At 44.7% G+C, this 21,423-nt stretch overlaps 1 protein-coding gene and 2 long non-coding RNA genes across 6 annotated transcripts in view; 1 reads left to right on the top strand and 2 right to left on the bottom strand.

The window, feature by feature from the left end:
• LOC147644641 (uncharacterized) overlaps positions 1 to 13,221 on the top strand; it is a 44,204-nt gene extending 30,983 nt beyond the window's left edge. The window contains exon 2 of the long non-coding RNA XR_015270178.1: positions 12,777 to 13,221. This is a non-coding gene — a long non-coding RNA (uncharacterized LOC147644641). The remainder of the gene's footprint in view (positions 1 to 12,776) is intronic.
• Positions 9,135 to 12,575, bottom strand: LOC147644642 (uncharacterized). 2 transcript variants are annotated; one of them, XR_015270175.1, is made up of 2 exons: positions 12,073 to 12,575; positions 9,135 to 12,015 (listed from the first exon to the last, which is right to left on the bottom strand). It is a non-coding gene; the product is annotated as an uncharacterized LOC147644642 (long non-coding RNA). The 2 variants fall into 2 exon arrangements; XR_015270176.1 differs by having other exon boundaries at positions 9,135 to 12,003.
• LOC110188499 (uncharacterized) overlaps positions 12,718 to 21,423 on the bottom strand; it is a 53,116-nt gene continuing 44,410 nt past the window's right edge. For 2 of the 3 annotated variants that reach the window (XM_086826040.1, XM_086826039.1), the window contains exon 2: positions 12,718 to 13,181. In XM_086826040.1, coding sequence (XP_086682166.1) covers positions 12,768 to 13,178 — 411 coding nt within the window. In that variant the 5' untranslated portion in view covers positions 13,179 to 13,181 and the 3' untranslated portion in view covers positions 12,718 to 12,767. Of the gene's footprint in view, positions 13,182 to 13,243; positions 13,273 to 21,423 lie in introns of those variants that run through there. The other variant, XM_020958230.2, reaches the window with a different exon arrangement.

Below are 21,423 nucleotides of genomic sequence, written 5' to 3'. Positions count from 1 at the left end.
AATTGAAATTCCAAGCATTTCAGTATTATATATTGTATATAATATATAAATTATATATTTCGATATATCGATAGGGCCGCTTCCCACGCCCTATCGATGAATAAGTCGGGAACTAAATTCCGGTAAATCCAATTTTCTAGAATCCTAAAGTGAGCACGCTGCTTGACGAAATTTATAAAATGTGTAAGTACATATGAATGCTAATATTTACAATAAACTGAAATTCGTTTTGTTTTCAGCGAAACAAGAAGCAACTTTCATTTCATGGAAGAAAGGTGTAGATGGAAAACATATGCATATTGTTCCTATATATAATTTATATATTATAAGTTATTTTCAGGCTTTTCCGACCCTATAAGATGTATGCATACATATGTATGTATAGTCTTTAACTATTTACCGATTGTGTAGGGGGCGTCCTGCCGCAAGATCCTGGATGAAAGTAGTCCAAGGAAAAATTCCCACGTCGCAAGCGAAAGTAAGTAAGGCGGGGGCGTCGTGGGCAATTCAAATTTTCGTCAGCTTTATTTCGCTGCATACATAAGACTAACTACTAGCTTAAACCTAAGCCGAGCTCTCGGCCGCTTTGCTCTCCCAATACGAGCGCGGGAGATCGCCGATGGTCGGCACTTTAGACCCGAGAGTCGGAGCGCGAGAGCAGCCCCCCCTTGCAATCGCTCGGGTTGCAACGAGGTCGTTGCGGCTATGGCTGGTGGCAGGCTCCGGAGACGACCCATCCAAAAACGGTGCTTTGGGCCACTGGCAGTCCGTCCTGGATTTTAACGAACCCTGGCTGCATCACTCGCGGATACATGTCCGCGCCGAGGACCACAGAGATCGTAGCCGGTAAGTAAAACCGCTCGTCCGCCAATGTGATGTCCCGGAAGTGGGTCCGCACCGATTCGCCCACTTCCCGGATTGGAGTGCGAATGCGAACGTGAGGCTCAATCTTAAACATCACGTCCACCGGATAAGGCTATCGATTCTCGAACCAATGGTGGCCAAACAGATTTGGTCACCGCCAACGCGCGTCGTAGGCAAGCGGAAACTCGCCGCCAGCGACGCGTCGATGTAGCTGGGAGAGCGCCGAGACGTGGCGGGGGCATCTCGCGACCGACGCGCCTCCTGACGCGGTTGGTGCGGAGTCATCGGCTGCTCGTTCAGGTGCAACAGCGTGTGGTGCTCCTGGCCGCATGTTTTGCACCGGTCCCCCCGCCGACACGCTCCGTCCGAGTGCTTGTGGGCCTCGGGCAGTACCGATTGGCGAGTACTGCCCGTAGCCTCTTCTCGGCATTCAGGCGCAGAAATCGGCGACACTTACGCAATGGGTGGATCCCCCTGCAGACTCGGCATCGGTAGGACACAGTACCTCGAGTATGTCTGTGCTCCAGTGCGATAGCGTTGCGTGGGCGTGGGGGCATCGTGCTGAGTAGACTGCTGCACTATGATGATAAAGAAGAAAGAAATTAGTACTGGGTGTGGACAACGAACAAGAACTACGGATTAGAGCTACGAGACAACACATGATGTCGGTTATTGGCGATAGACTATTGTGGGCCGGAGGACGCATCCATCGGCAGGAGAACCACCTTTGCTAAAGGGCGTTTGATGAGCCCCCGCGCAGTACGAATGTCGACCACACGAACATAACCACCGGAACCCGGAAACACCGCGTCGACTCTTCCCAACCGCCATTCGTTGGACGGGAGGTTGTCTTCCTTGACCACCACCATATCTCCTACACGGAGGTCTCTTGAGGGGGCCCGCCACTTGTTTCGCTTATGGAGTTCCTTGAGATACTCCTCCTTCCACCGCTGCCGAAACTGCTGTTGTTTATCTCGGGTTCAACCACAGTGAGGAGGGGCCCCTCAACCAGAAAGTGGCCCGGAGTAAGAGCCAAGAGGTTAGCGGGGTCTTCGGACATGGGCGCAATCGGGCGCGAATTCAGGCATGCTTCTATCTTAGCCAAGAGGGTGGACAGCTCTTCAAAGGTGTATTTCCTTGTTGCCGTCGACTTGTAAAAGGGGGTCTTGAAGCTTTTGACACCTGCTTCCCAAAGGCCTCCCATGTGGGGGGCTCCTGGGGGAATGAAATGCCAGATAAGTTGTTGATGGCTATAGGCACTCGTTACAGCCCCCTTCAAGCCTTAGAGAAAATCACGGGAGAGTAGCGTCGCAGCCCCTATAAAGGTCTTCCCGTTGTCCGACTGCACTTGACGGGGGCATCCTCTTCGGGACACGAACCGGGCGAAAGCGGCGAGGAATTTCTCCGTCGTAAGGTCCGAGGTAGGCTCTAAGTGGATGGCCTTAGTTGAGAAGCACACGAACACCAAAACATATCCCTTTGTAATGAGACAGGCCCGGCCCTTGTAGTTTTTAATGTCGAAGGGGCCGGCGTAGTCCATACCGGTGTAGGTGAAGGGGCGCGAGAACGACGTCCGTTCCTTGGGCAATTCTCCCATAAGTTGCGTCTGCACCTTCTTCTGGTGAATGACACACACTTTACACGAACGGATGACGAACTTCACCAGATTCCTTACCCTCGGAATCCGAAATTTGGAGCGGATCAGACGGATCATTAGCTGATTACCGCCGTGCAGTGTTATGCGATGCGTAAAGTGGACAAGTAGTCGGGACAAACGGCAATTGTACGGAAGGATTAGCGGATGCCGCTCGTCATATTGGAGAAGATCGGAGGTCGTGACCCGGCCGCAGGCTCTCATGAGCCCCTGTGCGTCAATAAACGGGTTCAAATTTTGAATGGGACTGGATGCCGGTATTGGTCGATCGTGGCTTAAGCAGCTGATCTCAGGGGTGAACGCGCTGCGTTGCGCAGCCGCCACCAGCAGTCGTTCGGCCGAGGCAATCTCGGTAGCCGTCAGGGGATCCTCAGCCGGAAGCTTGATCTTCCGAGAGCGCTGGATGAAGCGATAGACATAAGCCAGGACCCGCAAGGCCTTGTCGAGGGTGGAGAAACGCTCCAGGATGTCTTTCGGGGGGGGTCATCGCGACGTGGGCCTTGATTGCCCGAGTCTCGAGTTCAGTCACGGGGGAGTCGGTGCTTTGACTCGGCCACTCGCAACGCGGGGGGGCCCATGCCACCACAGCTGACTGTTTGCGAGGTCTTGAAGCGTTGCCCCCCGGCTGGCGAGATCCGCTGGGTTTTGCTCGGAGCGGACATGTGCCCATTTGTCCACCTCGGTCAGCTGGGTAATCTTGGTCACCCGATTGGCTACAAATGTCGTCCAGTGACACGCCGGTCTGCGCAACCAGGCGAGGACAATCGTCGAGTCTGTCCAACAGTGTAGGGTGAACGCCGGCCCTGGCATTTCAGGGAGCACGGCACTGGCCATTTCGGATAACAGCAGAGCTCCACACAACTCCAACCGAGGGAGTGACACCGTTTTCACTGGGGACACTCGTGTCCTCGCCGTTAGCAAGCTCGTCATTACTGTGGACTCGACCTCCACGCGGACGTAGATGGCGGCGCCATATGCCTTCTGCGAAGCGTCGCAGAACCCGTGATGCTCAATTTTTAAATGAGGGCGGAACGCGACCCATCGAGGAATGCGGACTTGGTCGAGCGCGGAGTAATTCTCTAGGAAGTCAACCCATCGTTGAGAGAACTCTTGGGGAAGGACGTCGTCCCACCCTAAATCCTGGAGCCAGAGGTCCTGCATGAACATCTTTGCCCGGACAATAAAGGGGGCGAGCCAGCCTGCTGGGTCGAACAATTTGGCAATCTGGGACAGGACCTGGCGCTTCGTGAATAGCGACTCTGAGGTCAACTCTGGCGGAATGAAAAAAAACTCGTCTGTGGTCGCCTTCCATCGCACCCCCAGAGTCTTGGCCGTGCTCTCTGCGTCTATTTCCAGGAAATCAGCTCGGAGGAGGTGGTCGCTCTTAATGCCCGCCAGTATCGTCTTGCTATTGGAGGTCCATTTTCGAAGTGGGAACCCTGCCGAACCCAGGGCCTCCTGCAGCTCTCGGATTGCAAGCTTCGCCTCGGCTTGGGAGTCGGCTCCCGCAAGAATGTCGTCAACATACATAAAACGCCGGATAATTTGACTGGCCCGTGGAAACCTCGAGGCTTCGTCGTCGGCGAGCTGCTGCAGGACACGGATCGCTAGAAAGGGGGCGGAATTGACTCCAAAGGTGACAGTCCTTAACTCATAGTCCCGGATGTCCCCATCGGAATTACGAAAGAGGATACGTTGGAGAGGAGTATATTTCGGATCTACCCAAATTTGGCGATACATTTTCTCGATGTCAGCATTAAAAACAAACTTAAAATACTGTCACTTTAGGATTTGAATGGTTAGGTCGGACTGTAAGACTGGGCCTGCATAAAGGATATCATTCAGGCTAATCCCGTTTGCGGAAGGGCTTGATGCGTTAAAGACCACCCGCACCTTGGTGGTCGTACTTTCGGATTTGAGAACCGCGTGGTGCGGAAGGTAGTAAGTTGTGGAGTGGCTAGTCGGAGAAACCTCGATCATGTGCCCCAAGTCAAGGTATTCCCGAATCACCGCGTCATACCTGGCTTTTAGGGGCGGGTCCCTTTTCAGGCGCTGCTCATTACGCAGGAATTGGGCAAGAGCAAAGGATCGTGAAGACGCTAATTCTGAACCATGGTGCTCAGGATCGCGCAAGGGAAGCGACACGACATACCTGCCACAATCGTCCCTTTGAATAGTCCGGACAAAATTGAGTTCGCAGATTTCATCCGATTTTGGGCCGATTCGTGTTGACACTTCCTCCACCTCCCAGAATTTGGTCAGGAGCTTATCCAGCGAGTCGGCCGGGGCGCAGGACACTCGTGTGGAAAAGGCAGACAAACTGCGGGGAGTGGCCGGAGACAAGGGCCCTGTCAACACCCATCCAAAAATGGTCTCCTGGCCGAGAAGCGACCCGCAGATGTTAGCCTTGAAGTTGCCGAGGAGGACTGACGGGAGAATGTCAGCTCCTATTAAGACGTCGATTTGGGAGCTCTCGAAGAACTTGGGATCTGCCAGGGGGACGTCGGGAAGCCCCTTGAGAAGGGCCCGCGGAATCGGATACGAGGGCAGATTGCCGGACAGCTGCGGGAGAACGTAAGCTGCGGCTTCAAGTTGTAACCCGGGTCTGACTGGCGACTGAATAGAAAAATGACACATTTTGGTGGACTGAGCGGACACAGACTGATTAAGGCCGGAAACTTGGGCTTGGATCGTCTTGAAGGGAAGCTTAACCAGGTTGAACAGCCGCTCCGTAATGAAGGTCGCCTCGGACCCCGAGTCTATTAAGGCTCGCGCTTGGAAACTGCACCCCAAATGGCACACAGTGATGAGGGCGGTGCCCAACAGGACGGCTCCTGAGCCGGAAGCGAAACACACCTGTAAATCTGAGTGCTCGTCTGTATCTCCCGTCCCTCTGGTAGTAGGTCCGGGCCGGGGCCTGGTCGACGCCAACGGATTTGGACCGCTTGCAAACGGATTACCGCGGTGCAGGAGCGTGTGATGACGGCTGTGGCAGGTGGAGCAGCTGTGAGCGCTGGGTCAGTCCCGCTGCTGATGCCCTCGTGCAAAACAGTTCAGGCAGAGCTGCTTTCTCTTCATGTATTCGGAGCGCCCACTCACGTCCATCTCAAGGAACCGTGGACATAAGCGCACGGGGTGGTTCTCTCGGGAACAGAGATCGCGCCCCTTGGAGGCTGGAGCCTCTCGGGTCTCGTACGAGTTGAGCCTCGTGGGTGCCGGAGCGCTCGTGGGTGCCGATCTGACATCGTCGATGACCTCCAGAGTGCGATGACGCTCGGTCAAGAAAGCATCCAACTCCTTTTAGGTTGGGATCTCGGCTTTGTTGTGGATGGATTGTTCCCACAGAGAAAGGGTTACTTTGGGAAGTTTTGAGGAAACCATATAAACCAACAGACAATCCCAAGCCTCAACTTGAATGGAGGACATTTTTAGCGCGGTCAGGCAGCTTTGGATGGTGCCTTGCAGTTCCTTCAGCGCGACTCCCGATTCTTGAGGTACAGCCTGGATGTTGAAAAGGATTTTCAACTGGCTGTTAACCAATAATCTTCGATTTTCAAAGCGGTCGGTGAGGCTTCGCCACGCCGAGACGAAACCTTCATTGGTGAGCGGGGCCTTGGAAACTATAGCGTTCGCGTCGCCACTTGTTTTCGACAATAGGTGGAACAATTTTTCGACTGGAGTGACCCGAGAGTTGTTAATATAAATCGCCGTGAACAAGTCCCTGAAGGTGGGCCAGCGAAGATAGTCGCCCGCAAAAACCTCGGTGTCTACCGGTGGTAAACGACAACCGGTGGAAGGGGGTGTGTGGGCGCTGCTGGCAGCCAGAGTGGACTGGGTCGCGCCCCGTTCTATAATCTCCTGCAGCTGGGCCACGCACCTGGAGTAGACGGAGTAGCAGTAGCTATATTTAGCTTCTAACACCGTCGAAGTGTCCGCGCCGTCGTCGGATCCGAAGAGCAGTTCGGAGCAGCTCTCGTAGCTCGTCTCCACCTTTTCCCACAAAGCCCGGATTTGGTCCCTATGAACCTGGCACATGTAGGGGGAGAATCGTTCAGTCTCCAGGACGCCCGGAGTGTGGATCGTAGCCTCGAAGTGGCTAACCCGATCTGTGGTGGCAATGAAGCGCTTGAGAGCGGCATCTATCGCATTCTGAGCCATTTTTGCAACTGACCGAGTTGTTACCGGCGAGGAACCGCGAATGGTATCGACAGACTCGTCGCTTTTTGCCCTTAAGATGGCCGTAGTAGCCTTTGGCTTCAATTGGGACGCCCGCGGAGATGCGGATTGGGATCTGTCCAAACGGATGGGATCGGACGCGGTTTTTTGTCGTCTCCCGTGGGCATTCTCGGAATAGAATGCTGGAGATCAGGACTTGTCGTCTGTAGGACGAGAGGACGGTCACACTAACGCGCAGACTGGGTCGCCCAAAACGGCTAAAATGGAGAAAAGAAAAAACAATAGCTGAACCTCGGCCACAAGGCTTGACGCTCGGATCGAGGAAGCCGACTGAAATGTCAACAACCGCCACAGTCGCAGATCGTGGGGGTGGGAGTTCGGATTCGAGTGGTATTGGGAATTGAGTCGCAACCCGAACCCAAATAATTTTTTTTTTTTTTAATTTTTAATTAGCCGCGAATGTCTCTGGTTTGAAACCGTGTGGAATTTAGAAAAAAAGCTCGATTTTGTTTTGTAGCGGAACTGCTTGCTGGTTGATGCCGTCGGCAAAGCAGTGCGCATGTGAGGGACTCCAAACCAACAGCCACTCGCCGGCTGTGACGACTAAGTGTAAAAATAATTTAACACCTGCCGTTGCAGTAGCCGATCGTGTGGTAGGGAGTTCGGAATTTTTTTCTCTTTTATATTGGTACCCGTCTCGCAACCCGAAAACAAAATAATTCTCTTTTTTTTTAATTTTTAATTAGCCACGAATGCTTCTGGTTTGAAACCGTGTGGAATTTTAAAAAAACCTAGATTTTTTGTTGCGGAACTGCTTGCTGGGTGATGCCGTCGGCAAAGCAGTGCATATTTGAGGGGCCCAAGAATTAAACGGCCAACACAACAACAACTCGCCGGCTGTGGCTAAGTGTAAAAATAATTAAGCACGGAGGGAGTTCGGATTTTAGTTGTGTTGGTAACTGTCGCGCAACCCGAAAACAAAATAACTTTTAATTTGTAACTAGCCGGGAATGCCTATTGGTTTAGCCGTAAAGGTGGAATAAAAAGAACTCGCTTCTTGGTAGCGGAACTGCTTGATGTGTGATGCCGTCAGCAAGCAGTGCGTATATGAGGGACCCAAGAGTTAGGGCAACAACAACACGGCCGTGTCGGCGGCTAAATTAACGACAATAAAAAACAAAAAAAAAACAACCCTCGTTTGTGTTTGGGTTATGCTGCTCCGCTCAGAGTAGTGCGAAGCTTGCCCGATATACATATGTATGTACGTATGTAAAATGATAGTGGAGATCGATGCTCAGCGCAGCATCGCGCGAAGCTTGCCCAATAAATATGTATGGATTGTAAATTTATATAGATAAAAGATAGGATTTATAAATTTCGCATAATTTTAAATCCTTGGTTCATTTTATTTTCTTTAAAAATTTGTAGGTGGCGGATTTTGTTTCGTCGGCACTGTTTGGCTGTGGAAAGTATCAGTGCAGGCGCTGGTACACGCTCTAAGCACAAAGAGGAGACGAGAAAAAAAAGACAAATAATTTCTTGATATGCCCTTATGCGGGCGTGTGTATATGTACATATATGGCTGTAATCGCTGGGAGCTCGACGCTCAGCATAGATTAGCGCGAAGCTGCTCAATATGACAAATAATAACTTGATAATCCCTTGTGCGGGCGTGTGTATATGTATATGTATGTAATAGCTGGAATATGTAGGGTTGGTATTGGCACAGTGGAGCGTCGAGGAGTGGACTGTATTTGAATTGTGTGAACAAAAACAATGTGTAGAGAAAATTAGCGAAAAGAATAGCGTAACAGCGGCGGACTGTTCGGCGAGCAGGGGGAATTCCGCAACAAGCGCACACCGGCTGCCCGATATTAATTCTGCCTTTCTTTTGGTAACACACTTTCCCTGTTCACGGGGGACTTTTTATATGCGGAAATATTAGCACAAGTGTAGAATGCGTGTGAGTGTATGTTGCAGCACATAGGCCTCGACCGTTGGCAAGTGGATGAGCAACGGGGAATCGAAGAAACGGCGAGGAAGATGGCGGCGCACACAAAACGGACACGGATGGAAAAATTCGAAGTTCGGAGGCGAATAGCAAATGAATTTTCTCACCGCCGCGGTGTCAGAAAAGAAAACTCGGACGGGGAGTTGACACGAAGAAAAACATTAAATTTTTCAGCGGTACGACCGAATTTAAATGTTCGGCCCACTGCTAAAAATAAACGGCAGCGAGAACGAAAAACGGAAGAGGTCGTACTTATCTTGGCGGACAGTTGCTGGGAACTGCTGGTAAGACGGCGGAAGGATATCCTGTAGGTAATCCGGCTCGAAGGACCAAATGTGTAGGGGGCGTCCTGCCGCAAGATCCTGGATGAAAGTAGTCCAAGGAAAAATTCCCACGTCGCAAGCGAAAGTAAGTAAGGCGGGGGCGTCGTGGGCAATTCAAATTTTCGTCACTTTATTTCGCTGCATACATAAGACTAACTACTAGCTTAAACCTAAGCCGAGCTCTCGGCCGCTTTGCTCTTCCAATACGAGCGCGGGAGATCGCCGATGGTCGGCACTTTAGACCCGAGAGTCGGAGCGTGAGAGCAAGGGAGGCGCGTGCTCGGAAAGCTCCGCGAGCAGAGGCGGCACAGTGGGCCTCATCTAAACACCGATCTAGCTGTGTCCATTTGTCCGTCCGTTTCATCGTTGCTGTGTCCATCCGTTTGCCCGTTTCTGTTTAAAGCTATGTACATATGTATACACAGAGTGCAAGACAAAATGTGATGTGTGTGAAGACAATTCGGCCTCTGTTGTTCAAGGATGGCCTCTTCTGCATAAGTGCTGCCTTCCAGTTGTTAGCACTTCAGCTCCGAATTAAGCGTTTGGCGATAGGGAAGCAGCTCATAGTGGATGATTCCCTGCCAATCCTACCAAACACACAGAAGAGCCTTCTTGGCCGTCAATCCAGGCTTGGCCACCGTCTGGGCCACTTCACCGATTTTCGAACACGACTGTTTGCGCCCTACGTTGTCGTAAGAGATTTACTTTTCAGCGCCAGTCACCATACGCTTCAAAAATGGTTCGATTTTTGGTTAATATTTATACCCTTGCAGGGTATTATAATTTCAGTCAGAAGCAACGCAGTGAAGGAGGCACCTCCGACCATATAAAGTGTATATATTCTTGATCAGGATCAACAGTCGAGTCGATCTAGCCATGTCCGTCTGTCCGTCTGTTTTTTGTTTTTTTTTTTTGCATCACATATGTATTTTAAAAGTAATCATATAACAAAAATAAATACATTTTAAGATCGTTATAAAACCGACGTTTGTCCAAAAGTACAAGAATATTTGTTCTTTTAATTTCCAACAATGGAATTTATTTAAGAATACATTTCCATATGTTTGGTATGACAGCTTGTCAAGTAAAAAAAAAAACAAAACAAACAATTGGGTAATGCAGTTAGCAGTTAGTCAATGCATTGCTTATATATGCTTATTGGTTTATGGTTAAATGCAGTTGTGTTAAGTAGGATTTGGGCATTTATTTGGAAATTTTAATATTTTTAAATACCATTAGTTAACGCATAAATCTAAACAAAAAACTGAATATACTGACATTTTTTTCATGTCACAGCTTATTTCGTCCAAGAACTTAAAGTACACTAAATTTGTAATTTGTTATTCTTAAATAACTTATTCTTGCAACCCATTGGAGAAGATATTAGCTTAAATATGTCTCACTTTGTGGTGTTTGGTTACACTGAAATAAGCCATTGTATATGTATATATAAATTACTTATATAATATATGTCAAACTTCAAATATAACGCCCCCTTGTAAAAGTTAATCTTATTTAATTTATACAATAAAATTTTAAAATTAATCTTCCTTTAAATTGTTACATCCTTGAAGAGTATTATTATTTCAGTCAGAAGCTTGCAACGCTATGAAGGAGTCATAATAAATAAATATAATAATATACAAATAATTATTAGATATTGAGGAAAATGTAAATCTGTGAATGTAAAACTGTAAATATAATATGTATGTATAGGTTAATGAAATGAAAGCAGGTTTTACTTTTTTGCTTTTAAACATAAATTTATATAATTTAAATTGTATTAATGCATAGTGATCGCATTTCAGGGGTAAAGGAGAAATTGGACAATCATTTTTGATGTAAAATATTTAAAAAATTAAAAACTAACGTTATTACTAAACTTTGACATAAAAATGTAAAAATTAATAATTATTCTACAAATTTTGTCTTCCAATTTAATAACAAGTTTTTGATTTCAAATTTAAAGAAGTATTAAAGCAAATATCGGCGCGACGAAGTTTGTATGCCCTTGCAGAATTCAATCAAATCATTAATAATTAATACTATTTAAATTATATAAATTAATTTTAATATAAAAAAGTAATGACTACTTATGTTACGTTGCGTTACGTTCACCTATAAATACATACGTTATTGTTTTAAAGGCCCCATAGTTTTACAGCAGTACCATTCATTAGTAATACATCTACGATTCATAAACAATCAAGGCGGTGTTGTTGATTAATAATCGTTGAATGTCCATACAAATTACTGATAAATTTTACATGGGCATGTTCTCGACTGTTATCAACAACAATTCCTCAAGAATTAATCAATGAATCATCAGGAATTTATCGGCAATTGATGATTCATCAAAAATTACTCAACAATTAATCAATGATTCCTCAAAAATTCTTCAACATATAAGGTCGAAAATAATTTTGTTTGCCTCTATTTATTGCACTTAAAAAATATAATTCGCTGTTAATTGTATAATTTAGTTCGTAATTATACCCTTGCAGGGTATTATAATTTGAGTCAGAAGTTTGCAAGGCAGTGAAGGAGGCACCTCCGACTATATAAAGTATATATATTCTTGATCAGGATCAACAGCAGAGTCGATCTAGCCATGCCCGTCTGTCCGTTTCTACGCAAAGTAGTCTCTCAGTTTTGAAGCTATCTGAATGAAACTTTGTAGTTAGCCTTCTATATACTCTCACTCGTATATATGTCGGAAAGGGCCAGATCGGACGACTATGGGAATTATAGGAGAAAATGTGAAGTTTGGAAAAAAAAAAAAATGTTAATTTTATTGAGTAGAATTAAAAAAAAATCAATTTAATTATTAATAAACATGAGCATTGACTTCTTTGTTAAGTTACTCTTACTTGAAGTTCTGTAAACAAAATTATTTGAAGCACAGCTCATCAGTAATTAGGAATTTTAACATGTGTGGCGGACGGGTCTCTGTGAAGATTATTTTTACCGCTGCGCTGAAATGTATGCTTCAACTTCCGTCAGTGACACGAGGCCAATTATAATTTCATTATAATGCAATTCACCTTTTTGTTCGTCGAGTAGCTGACTTGTGTTGGCATCGCGACTTTATTTCTCTTTACGTTTTAGGCAAGGCAAACCTTCGTCTTCTTAAAGAATGGTATTTTCCTTTTTATACCCTTGCAGGGTATTATAATTTGAGTCAGAAGTTTGCAGCGAAATGAAGTATATGTCGGCGGCAAGGGTATGTTGGTCGGCGGCAAGGGTATGTTATCCATGTTAACACTTTTGATAATTGACGCAGCTGCACAGCGAGTTCCGATCGGTTCGAATACCCAAGTTCCACTAACTGACCATTTCAGCATACGCGCTCACGTCATAAACTCACTCAAGTCGAGCGTATGCAGCCATCTCTGTCTTACTCAAGACTCTTGGTATCTTACCATCGAACCTCACTCAGCAGCAGAGCGTCTCTGCCTCTGCTGCCGTGCTTTCGCTCAATATCAGCTAGTAAAGCAGAAGCAGGGAATTCCCCGAATTCCAAATTTACCAGAATGCTACATTTACTAGGAATCACACTGCGACATATGTATATATATTCTTGATCGGCATCAACACCCGAAGCAATCTGATTGAAACTTTGTAGTTTGTCTTGTGAGGGATTTTTCGTTTTGCAAAGAATTCCTTCAAAAAATGTTCTTAATGGGACATTTATTTTTATTAAATTTTTTTATTATTTATTATATCATAAATATTTATTTTATTTTAGCCCCTCTTCCTCCTCCACCGGCTGCTGCTGTTGTAGCTGCTGCAGCTCTTCATCGGCCGGCATCTCCTGCGATGGAGGCTCCTGTTCCGGCAAAGGGCGGAGCACCTGCATTATGCCGAGCCGAACACGGCGTTGGTCGTCTCTTGAGTAGCTCTGGGATATTCTAAAGGCATATGCCTGGCGTTGTTGCCTGTTAGGGCCACCGCGTCCAGGGACTCCGCCGCCTTCACCTCGTTGACCGTCGCCGCCTCCACCTCGTCGAATGTCGCCGCCTCCACCTCGTCGACCGCCGCCACCACCACCTCGTCGACCGCCGCCGCCTCCACCTTGTCCACCTCCACCTCGTCGACCGCCAGCGCCACCACCGCCAGTCTGATTTCCGCCGAAAAAATAGAAATTCATTTTCTAAAAAAGAAAACAAATTAAAATAATTTAACTACATTTTATAAAATATATTGTGTGCTTACTTTAGAACGCGTGCTTGCTTTTTAAAAAATTGGATTTACCGGAATTTAGTTCCCGACTTATTCATCGAAAGGGCGTGGGAGCGGCCCTATCGATATATCGAAATATATAATTTATATATTATATACAATATATAATATATACAATACTGAAATGCTTGGAATGTCAATTCCATTCATGTGGCATGCATATTTTATACAATTCTTAAATGGTTAATAGAAATATTTTCTGGCGGGCTATTCATCGATAGGGCATGGGAAGCGGGAAGCGATATGAATGAGTTGGAAAAAGAAATCGCTGATTTCTCAAAATCTGACGGTTAGATCTAAATAAGATTTAATTCGAAATTAGAGAATATTTTTCCCTATCTGTTGGGATACCGTGCAAGTTTGCACGCGTTCATTTAAGTGAGTTACAATTTTTTAAAAGTTAGCGTCGGAATATGGTATGGGGCATGCCACATGGCGTTAGGGTCATTACGAAACCAGTGTTTGTGAATGAGGTCGGAAAGAGAAACACTTGAATTTCTCAAAATCTTACGGTTAGATCGAATTAAGATTTAATTCGAAATTAGAGAATATGTTTCCCTTTCTTTTGAGATACCGTGCAAGTTTGCACGCGTTCATTTAAGTGAGTTACAATTTTTTAAAAGTTAGCGTCGGAATATGGTATGGGGCATGCCACATGGCGTTAGGGTCATTACGAAACCAGTGTTTGTGAATGAGGTCGGAAAGAGAAACACTTGAATTTCTCAAAATCTTACGGTTAGATCGAATTAAGATTTAATTCGAAATTAGAGAATATTTTTCCCTATCTTTTGAGATACCGTGCAAGTTTGCATGCGTTCATTTAAGAGAGTAAGATTTTTGTAAAAGTTAGCGTCGATTTTGGTTGTCGGGGAGCGGCATAACATACCGCCGTGGTATATACTAAAATAATCTAAAAATAACAAAATAGATACATTTTCCTTAATTTAGATGAAAATCACACTAAATTGTTTTGAATGGCTCTTCTATTTATTGTCAGTCACTTTTCTTAATATTTTATTCAACAAATTGCTATTTTCATTTAATTTAGTATTTTTCTTAACATGGTTCCATGGTCTGGTTCAGCGAGTGGTTCTCTGCTGATTCCCATCTGGTTCCATTTTCATAGTTCGCGCCTAGGATATCAGCCCAAATACACCACCCACTGTTATTCGATTTTCTCGAAATCTGGCCGTTAAAAACAATTGAAATTTTCACCAAATATTCCTTAATCTTCCCCTAGTAAGCCTATATACCGTGCATATGCGCACGCATTCGTAAATCGAAGTTATATGCCTTACTATTTTTGATGCCCTATTTTGTATGGAGCCGACCCCGAGGTTAGATCACTGTAATGCAATTTGCTCAAAAACTGAAGGTTTGAATCTTGGTACGGAAAATCTACAATAAATGTCCTTTATTTTGGCGTATCGGGTATTGCTGCACGCGTTCGATTAGCCGAGATATTAACAAATCCGTGAAAACACGATTTTTCACATGCTATTTTTTAATATATCCAACTGTCAAATACTTTCAAACCCAGTAAAAAACAATAGTAAATTCATTTTTTATCATTTGGAAACTTTATTTTATTCAAATTAGTGAGTCTGTAATCTGCTCTCGTTGAGATCGGTTGTGTCGCGGACAATTCGTATTGATCTATTGCTTATCGTGTGCAAAAGAGATTAAGCGATAATTTTCGGACGCTGTCTTGCACAGTGTCGGCAGCTGGACAATAACAAAAAGTAAACAACAGTTTGATAAGTCTGCATACCTGCCCATTTGGGCAAAGCATCTCCCCTCACTCTGCGCTCAGCCGCACAGAAGGGAAACAAAGCTTTGTGTTATCAGTTGTTTTGATTGGACCTACTTTTGCATCTGCAGAAAATGTGCATAATAGATTGCTTAAAACACCAATTTTGAGCAATTTAGTTTATAGCTGCAATGGATGAAAACATTTTTTCTGACTCTCAGCTTAACAATAAGCAGATTGATTATGAAGAAATGCTTCGAGTAGCGGGTAAAACTCCGTCGGAAATCAAAGCAGAGCTTCTAAGCTCTCAACGCCTGCCTGGTACTCACAACATAAGTACTATAACAACAACAATCACTTTCACTAGCGCCACTAGTAGCTCCATAGTTACTACAGCAACTGCAACAACTAGCAGTGCTCGTCATGGTGCAAGTATTGTATCATCTATCACCTCAACTCCAATGTTAAGTGGAGCTGCGACCAATGCGTCTCCAACACTAGGTGGAGCTGCTTCGAGATTAATAGATGCTCAAAAGCTTCAATTAAATAAACGAAAGAAACCGATCTCCCCGAACATGAGCCCCAAAAGGGCAAATATAGGGAGACTAAACTCGTCAGTAACTAACAATGTGGATAACACTAACCGTTTTGCCATACTAGATATGGAGTGCGATGAAGAGAGTGTTAACAATATTGAAGTGAATACAGGTGAACCAGATGATGTTCCTATCGCCTCTTCAATAGAGACGAGTCCACAGCAGATTGGCAACAGTCAACTGCATCCCACACCTAAGCCACCGCAAATTGTAATCAGCATAACCAACCTCAATGATTTGTTTGAAATCATTAGCGAGGCTACGAGTTTGGATAACGTGGTTGTCAAAGTTAATCAAGGGGTAACAGAGCGTATTTTCCCAAAGAATAGCGACGCTTATAGAGCCGTAGTAAATCACTTCGATAATATTGGAATTCAATTTCATACTTATCAATTAAAAGAAGAGAAGCCGCACAAAATTGTAGTTAAAGGACTTCATCATAGCACCCTACACGGACAAATTGTTGAAAACTTAAAAAACCTCGGTTTTGAAGCTGTGCAGGTACATAACCTGAGATCAAAAGTAAATAAAGACCAAAATCTAAATATTTTTTTCATTAATATTAAAAAATGTCCCAATATAAACGCTGTCTATGGCATAAAAATGCTTTGCCGACAAATAGTATCTGTTGAGAGGATGAGAAAAAGAACTGATATGGTGCACTGCGCCCGATGCCAGGAATATGGACACACAGCGAAATACTGCCGCCGGCAGGCTTATTGCGCACGATGTGGAGATAAACATCCCACCAAGGAGTGTGTTCGTCCTCAGGAGCAACAACCTACTTGTTTACACTGTGGAGGTAGCCATATGGCCAGCTACAGAGGCTGCCAGTGGTACCAGGAATATCTAAAGAAATCAATGGGGTCCTCTAGGAAACAAAAATCCCGTGCGATACCATCAACGCAAACTGGGGGTAGGACAAATCGTTCACAACCACAGCGCCCACAACACCAACAGCAACAGCAACAGCAACAACCCCCTCAAACCAGCATTTCGGGAGTTCACACTGCTGGCTTGTCTTATGCATCTGTTGCAAGAAATAGCTATGCTCCTGCCGATCGCCGATTACATGACCTCCACCCTCAACTACAGTCTCACAACTCTAATGGAAATAGTACGCAGCAGCAGCGCCCAGTTGACGTTCAAACTCTAATTAGACAACAAAATCAGCAATTCATGGAATGGCAGCAGCAACAACAACAACAACAGCAGCAGCTACTACGGTTTCTCCAACAGCAGCAATATGACCAACATAAACTGACCGAGCAAAATAGTCAAAGACTAGACCGGCTTGAAGGTATGGTTTATGAATTAGTAAAAACGATTAAGCAAAGGAATGGGGATTCCTCGAACCCCCACATCCCGAACAACGCCCAAAATACACAATGAGTACACTTAAGATTTTAATTTGGAATGTCAATGGCATTGTAGGGAAAGCTAAAGAAATTGAGTTCTTTGCGCACAATAACAAGGTTGATATTATCCTTCTGAGTGAAACTCGGCTAAACAGGGGAACCATCATCAAAATACACGGCTATGTCATTTACCCAGCGTTTAAACCATCTCTTAATAATAGGAGCGTAGATGGAGCAGCGGTTTTGGTAAAAACCTCAATAAAACATTTCCCACAAAAAGTTATTGAAACATTAACTATCCAAATGTCTTCAATTAAGGTTGTCACCGGGCTCGGTGATATGGAGGTTAGTGCCATTTACTGTCCTCCTGGAAATAGGCTACTTGAGAGAGATTTCACAAACATCTTTAGCAATTGCGGCCACAGATACCTGATTGGAGGCGATTGGAATGCGCGCCACTGGTTGTGGGGTGACACCTACAACTCGCCAAGAGGGAAAGAACTAGCTGACGCCATATCTGTCTGTGGTAGTACTACTGGTAATACTAGCAACAGGATCGCCCACTAGGTATCCATATGTTTCCTTTCACACGCCGTCCTGCATAGACTTTGCGGTGCACCACGGTATACCGGACCATCGAAGCAAAATAAGCCACTGTTGGGATCTGGACTCGGACCACCTTGCTCTGATAGCCACAATAACAACAGAAGTAGTAGTCAACTACTCCAGCCCTAGACTTGTCACTAAATACACTAATTTGGCCGTCTTCAAACAGTGTCTAGACACGGCATTCCAGCTAAATGAAACGCTGAACACAGGGGAAGATATAGAGGCTGCTATAGATAAACTCACCACCAAAGTTTACACGGCAGCTGCTGCGGCAACGCCTCCATGCCCTCCCGCAGCCCAGACTCACTATGGTATCGTGCTCACAAGAGAAGCCAGAGAGCTCCTCAAAATCAAAAGGCGCCTTCGTAGACGAGCAATTCGATCCCAAGATCCTTGGGATCGCATTCTGTGGAACAGAGCAGCGAAACAACTCCGCGAAGTCCTGAAGGAACTTCGAAGTGATTTTTTCGAAAAAAAGTTGGCTAACATGGATTACACCGTCGACGCAAACTATTCGCTATGGAAGTGTACAAAATCACTAAAAAGACAGCCATTTAGACAAGTTCCAATCAGGTGCCCAGGCGGAGAACTGGCAAAAACTGAGGAGGAGCAAGCTAACGCGTTCGCTCAGCACCTGGAGGATCGATTTGCTTCACTCCAGCATATAAGCGAGACTCGGAACACTCTGCTGACACCACTGCAGATGTCTATGCCTATCCGCCCTATCAGGATTGAGGAGATTGTTGACATTACAAAGACACTGCCAAACAACAAAACCCCAGGTGCAGACAGGATCTGCCATGCCACACTGAAGGCTTTACCAACCAAAGCGCTCTTGTACATTACGCTAATATTTAACGCAATAATCAGAGTGGAGGCTTATCCCAAGCAGTGGAAGATGGCGTCAATCCTGTTGATCCATAAGCCAGGTAAACCGGAGGAAGATCCTGAGTCATATCGCCCCATAAGTCTTCTCCCTGCTTTATCCAAGGTGTGGGAGAGACTCATTGCCAACCGGCTCCGTGAAGTCATAAATCAGCAACATTTACTTCCGGACCACCAGTTTGGGTTTAGACAGGGACACGGCACAGTGGAGCAGGTCCATAGACTTGCACTACATATCCTCCAGGCGTTTGATGACAAGGAATACTGCAACGCAGTCTTCATTGACATGCAACAAGCATTTGACAGAGTTTGGCATGATGGATTGTTATGCAAGATAAAAAACTTATTGCCAGCACCATATTATGGACTCTTTAAATCATATCTGAAACGGCGGGTTTTCAAAGTCAGGATCAGAGACACAGACTCAGCTGTTTGGTCAATAAGAGTAGGGGTGCCTCTGTTATACTCGCTTTACACTGCAAATATACTTACGCTCAATGACGACTTTATGAAATTGCCCTCAAAAGCATTAATTGCCATATGCGCAGACGATGTGGCTGTTCTGTACAACATTAAGAACCACGCAGAAGCCGCTAGCGGATTGCAGGGCTATCTTGTCAATCTGGCAGATTGGTGTAGGAGATGGTATCTGAAAATACCATCCATGGTATCTAAAGATACCATGCTTCACGCTGAAAACGCTAAGATCGACCACGCTCCCTATTCAGCTGGAAGGAGTTACCTTAGAGCAGCCGAATGTAGCCAAGTACCAGGGTATCACACTCGACAAACGCCTTACATTTGATCCACACCTCACAGCCACGAAGAAAAAGTGTGGCCAAAAAATGCAGTAACTGCGATGGCTCGTAAACAAAAGGAGGACCACGTCACTTAGGGCTAAGAGGGCTGTGTATGCCCATTGCATAGCCCCAATATGGTTATACGGCATACAAATATTGGGGATTGCGGCTAAATCTAACCATAAACACATCCAATTTCTGCAAAACCCAGCACTTAGGCAAATAACGGGCTGCCCCTGGTATGTGCGTGGCTCCACATTACACAGGGACTTAAACGTATATACCATTGAGGAGCAGATCGGTCGTCACACCAGCCGTTACAGCGACAGACTGCTGAGACATCAGAGCCGACTCGCAAGACGATTACTACCTGCCCGTCCACTAAGACGACTGAAACGCCAAGGATTCGCAAAGACCATGACACGCCAGTGAAGTAGTAATAAAATGTTGTATTCCTTGTACGATGATACAGGGTTTGGCCTGCATTATATAAGCCATCCATGTGTTGTCAAAGTATATTATGTTGTACTGCTTCTACACTTATAAATACATAAAAAAAAAAATAAAAATTCAAATTAGTGCCCTTATTACGAAATAAATTAAAAATTAAAGATCCCCTCCGTGTTCCATTTTCCCACCGTTCCATTTCGACGCTAACTCATCGACGCTAATTTGACGGACATACCTAAAACGGCAAATGAATTACTCAGTCTAAAAGTGGGCACACTTTTTTTTTTACACAGTATATTTGGGTGTGAGTGAGTAGGGTAGTATTGTCGGTTTCGATTGGCAGTGTTCTCACTCTTTTCATAGTTGTACAGCTTTTGATGAGTTCATCGAAATTGGTGTACAGTAGCAAGGCACTGTACAGTGTTTTGCTGTGCAGTTGACTTACTGTACAGTGAGTGAAACTTCATGCCTGGTACATACACACATATAGAGTTCTCGTGTTTATGTATGTCATAGAAAGAATACGATTAAAGAATTGATTTGTATTTTCGTTTCAAATGTATTTATTATAAAATAAAGAAATTAAAAATTTAGAAAATAATAATACTTGATTTAAAAATAGATATAATAATTATTTTATGTTATTAAAGAATTTATATTTAAATTATAAAAATTAAAATTATTATTATTTTATTTACCAAGTCTTCAGTAGTGGCAATTTTAGTTCGCGGGAGCCTGCTAATATCTTGCAGCTAATTTGATACAGTAAAGGAAAACGGTCTTTATTAATTGACCACCACTGCAGAACATCAAAATCTTCACTGTAAGCTTTATTTATATTTTTATTTGTTTAAAGTTCATCCTGAATATATTGCAAAATATTAGTACTCCGAACAGGTTCCGACTAATCGGCAAATATATTATCTTATCTTATTATTATGACTTGTGCAGGCTTAATTAATTTTTCATAATTTCATCTACGTCTTTAAAAGTTTGTTCCTTTTCTAATTCAGAGAATTTAGTTAATTTAGTTTATTAGTGGGTGGAAACAAAAACAGGGCAATATTGTGATATTTTTTTTAATTTTCTATGACTATTGAATCTAAGTACTCTAAAAGCGAAAGTTTGAATTTTTTAACTATTTCTATGTCGTTTTCCTTTGCACTCATCTGACAGGAGTACACAGTCAACTAACAGCTTGTACAGCTGTACAGCTGATACAAATACAGTACTCACTTAGGAAGAGTACAACCATTTACTGCTCTCACTCGGAGTGGGTACACTGAAAATGTTGTGCTATTTTTTCTGGCCTACTGAGAATACTGTACAGTAAGAAATGAGTGCAGTATTTTTAAGAACACTACACTACTGTACAGTACTGTTGTGCTGCAAATGAGAATATTCATGCAGAAGTCTATTACGCATCACATTGGAAAAATAAAGTAGCGCGAAGTGTGAAATGCTTGATCTTTTATTAAGATTTGTACCAAAGCGATTGGCATGTATTCAAGCGGTGTCGTCTCCAGTGTACAGCTCCCAGACTTCTTAATATGACAGCAATCTGGAGTACTTATAGAAGGAACTCAATGATACGATACGGGTTGATCGTAGAGGTGGAGAGCTATCGATGGCACTATCGACACTATCGATGGTTTGGCGCTATCGCACCGCCATCGATGGCAGCCCTGCACTATCGATAGTTTTT

The sequence above is a fragment of the Drosophila serrata genome, unplaced genomic scaffold, assembly GCF_035046125.1.
Source record: "Drosophila serrata isolate PLE 108 unplaced genomic scaffold, ASM3504612v1 contig_125, whole genome shotgun sequence".
In the NCBI taxonomy this organism is placed as follows: domain Eukaryota; kingdom Metazoa; phylum Arthropoda; class Insecta; order Diptera; family Drosophilidae; genus Drosophila; species Drosophila serrata.
This window is presented reverse-complemented; position numbering and strand designations above follow the sequence as displayed.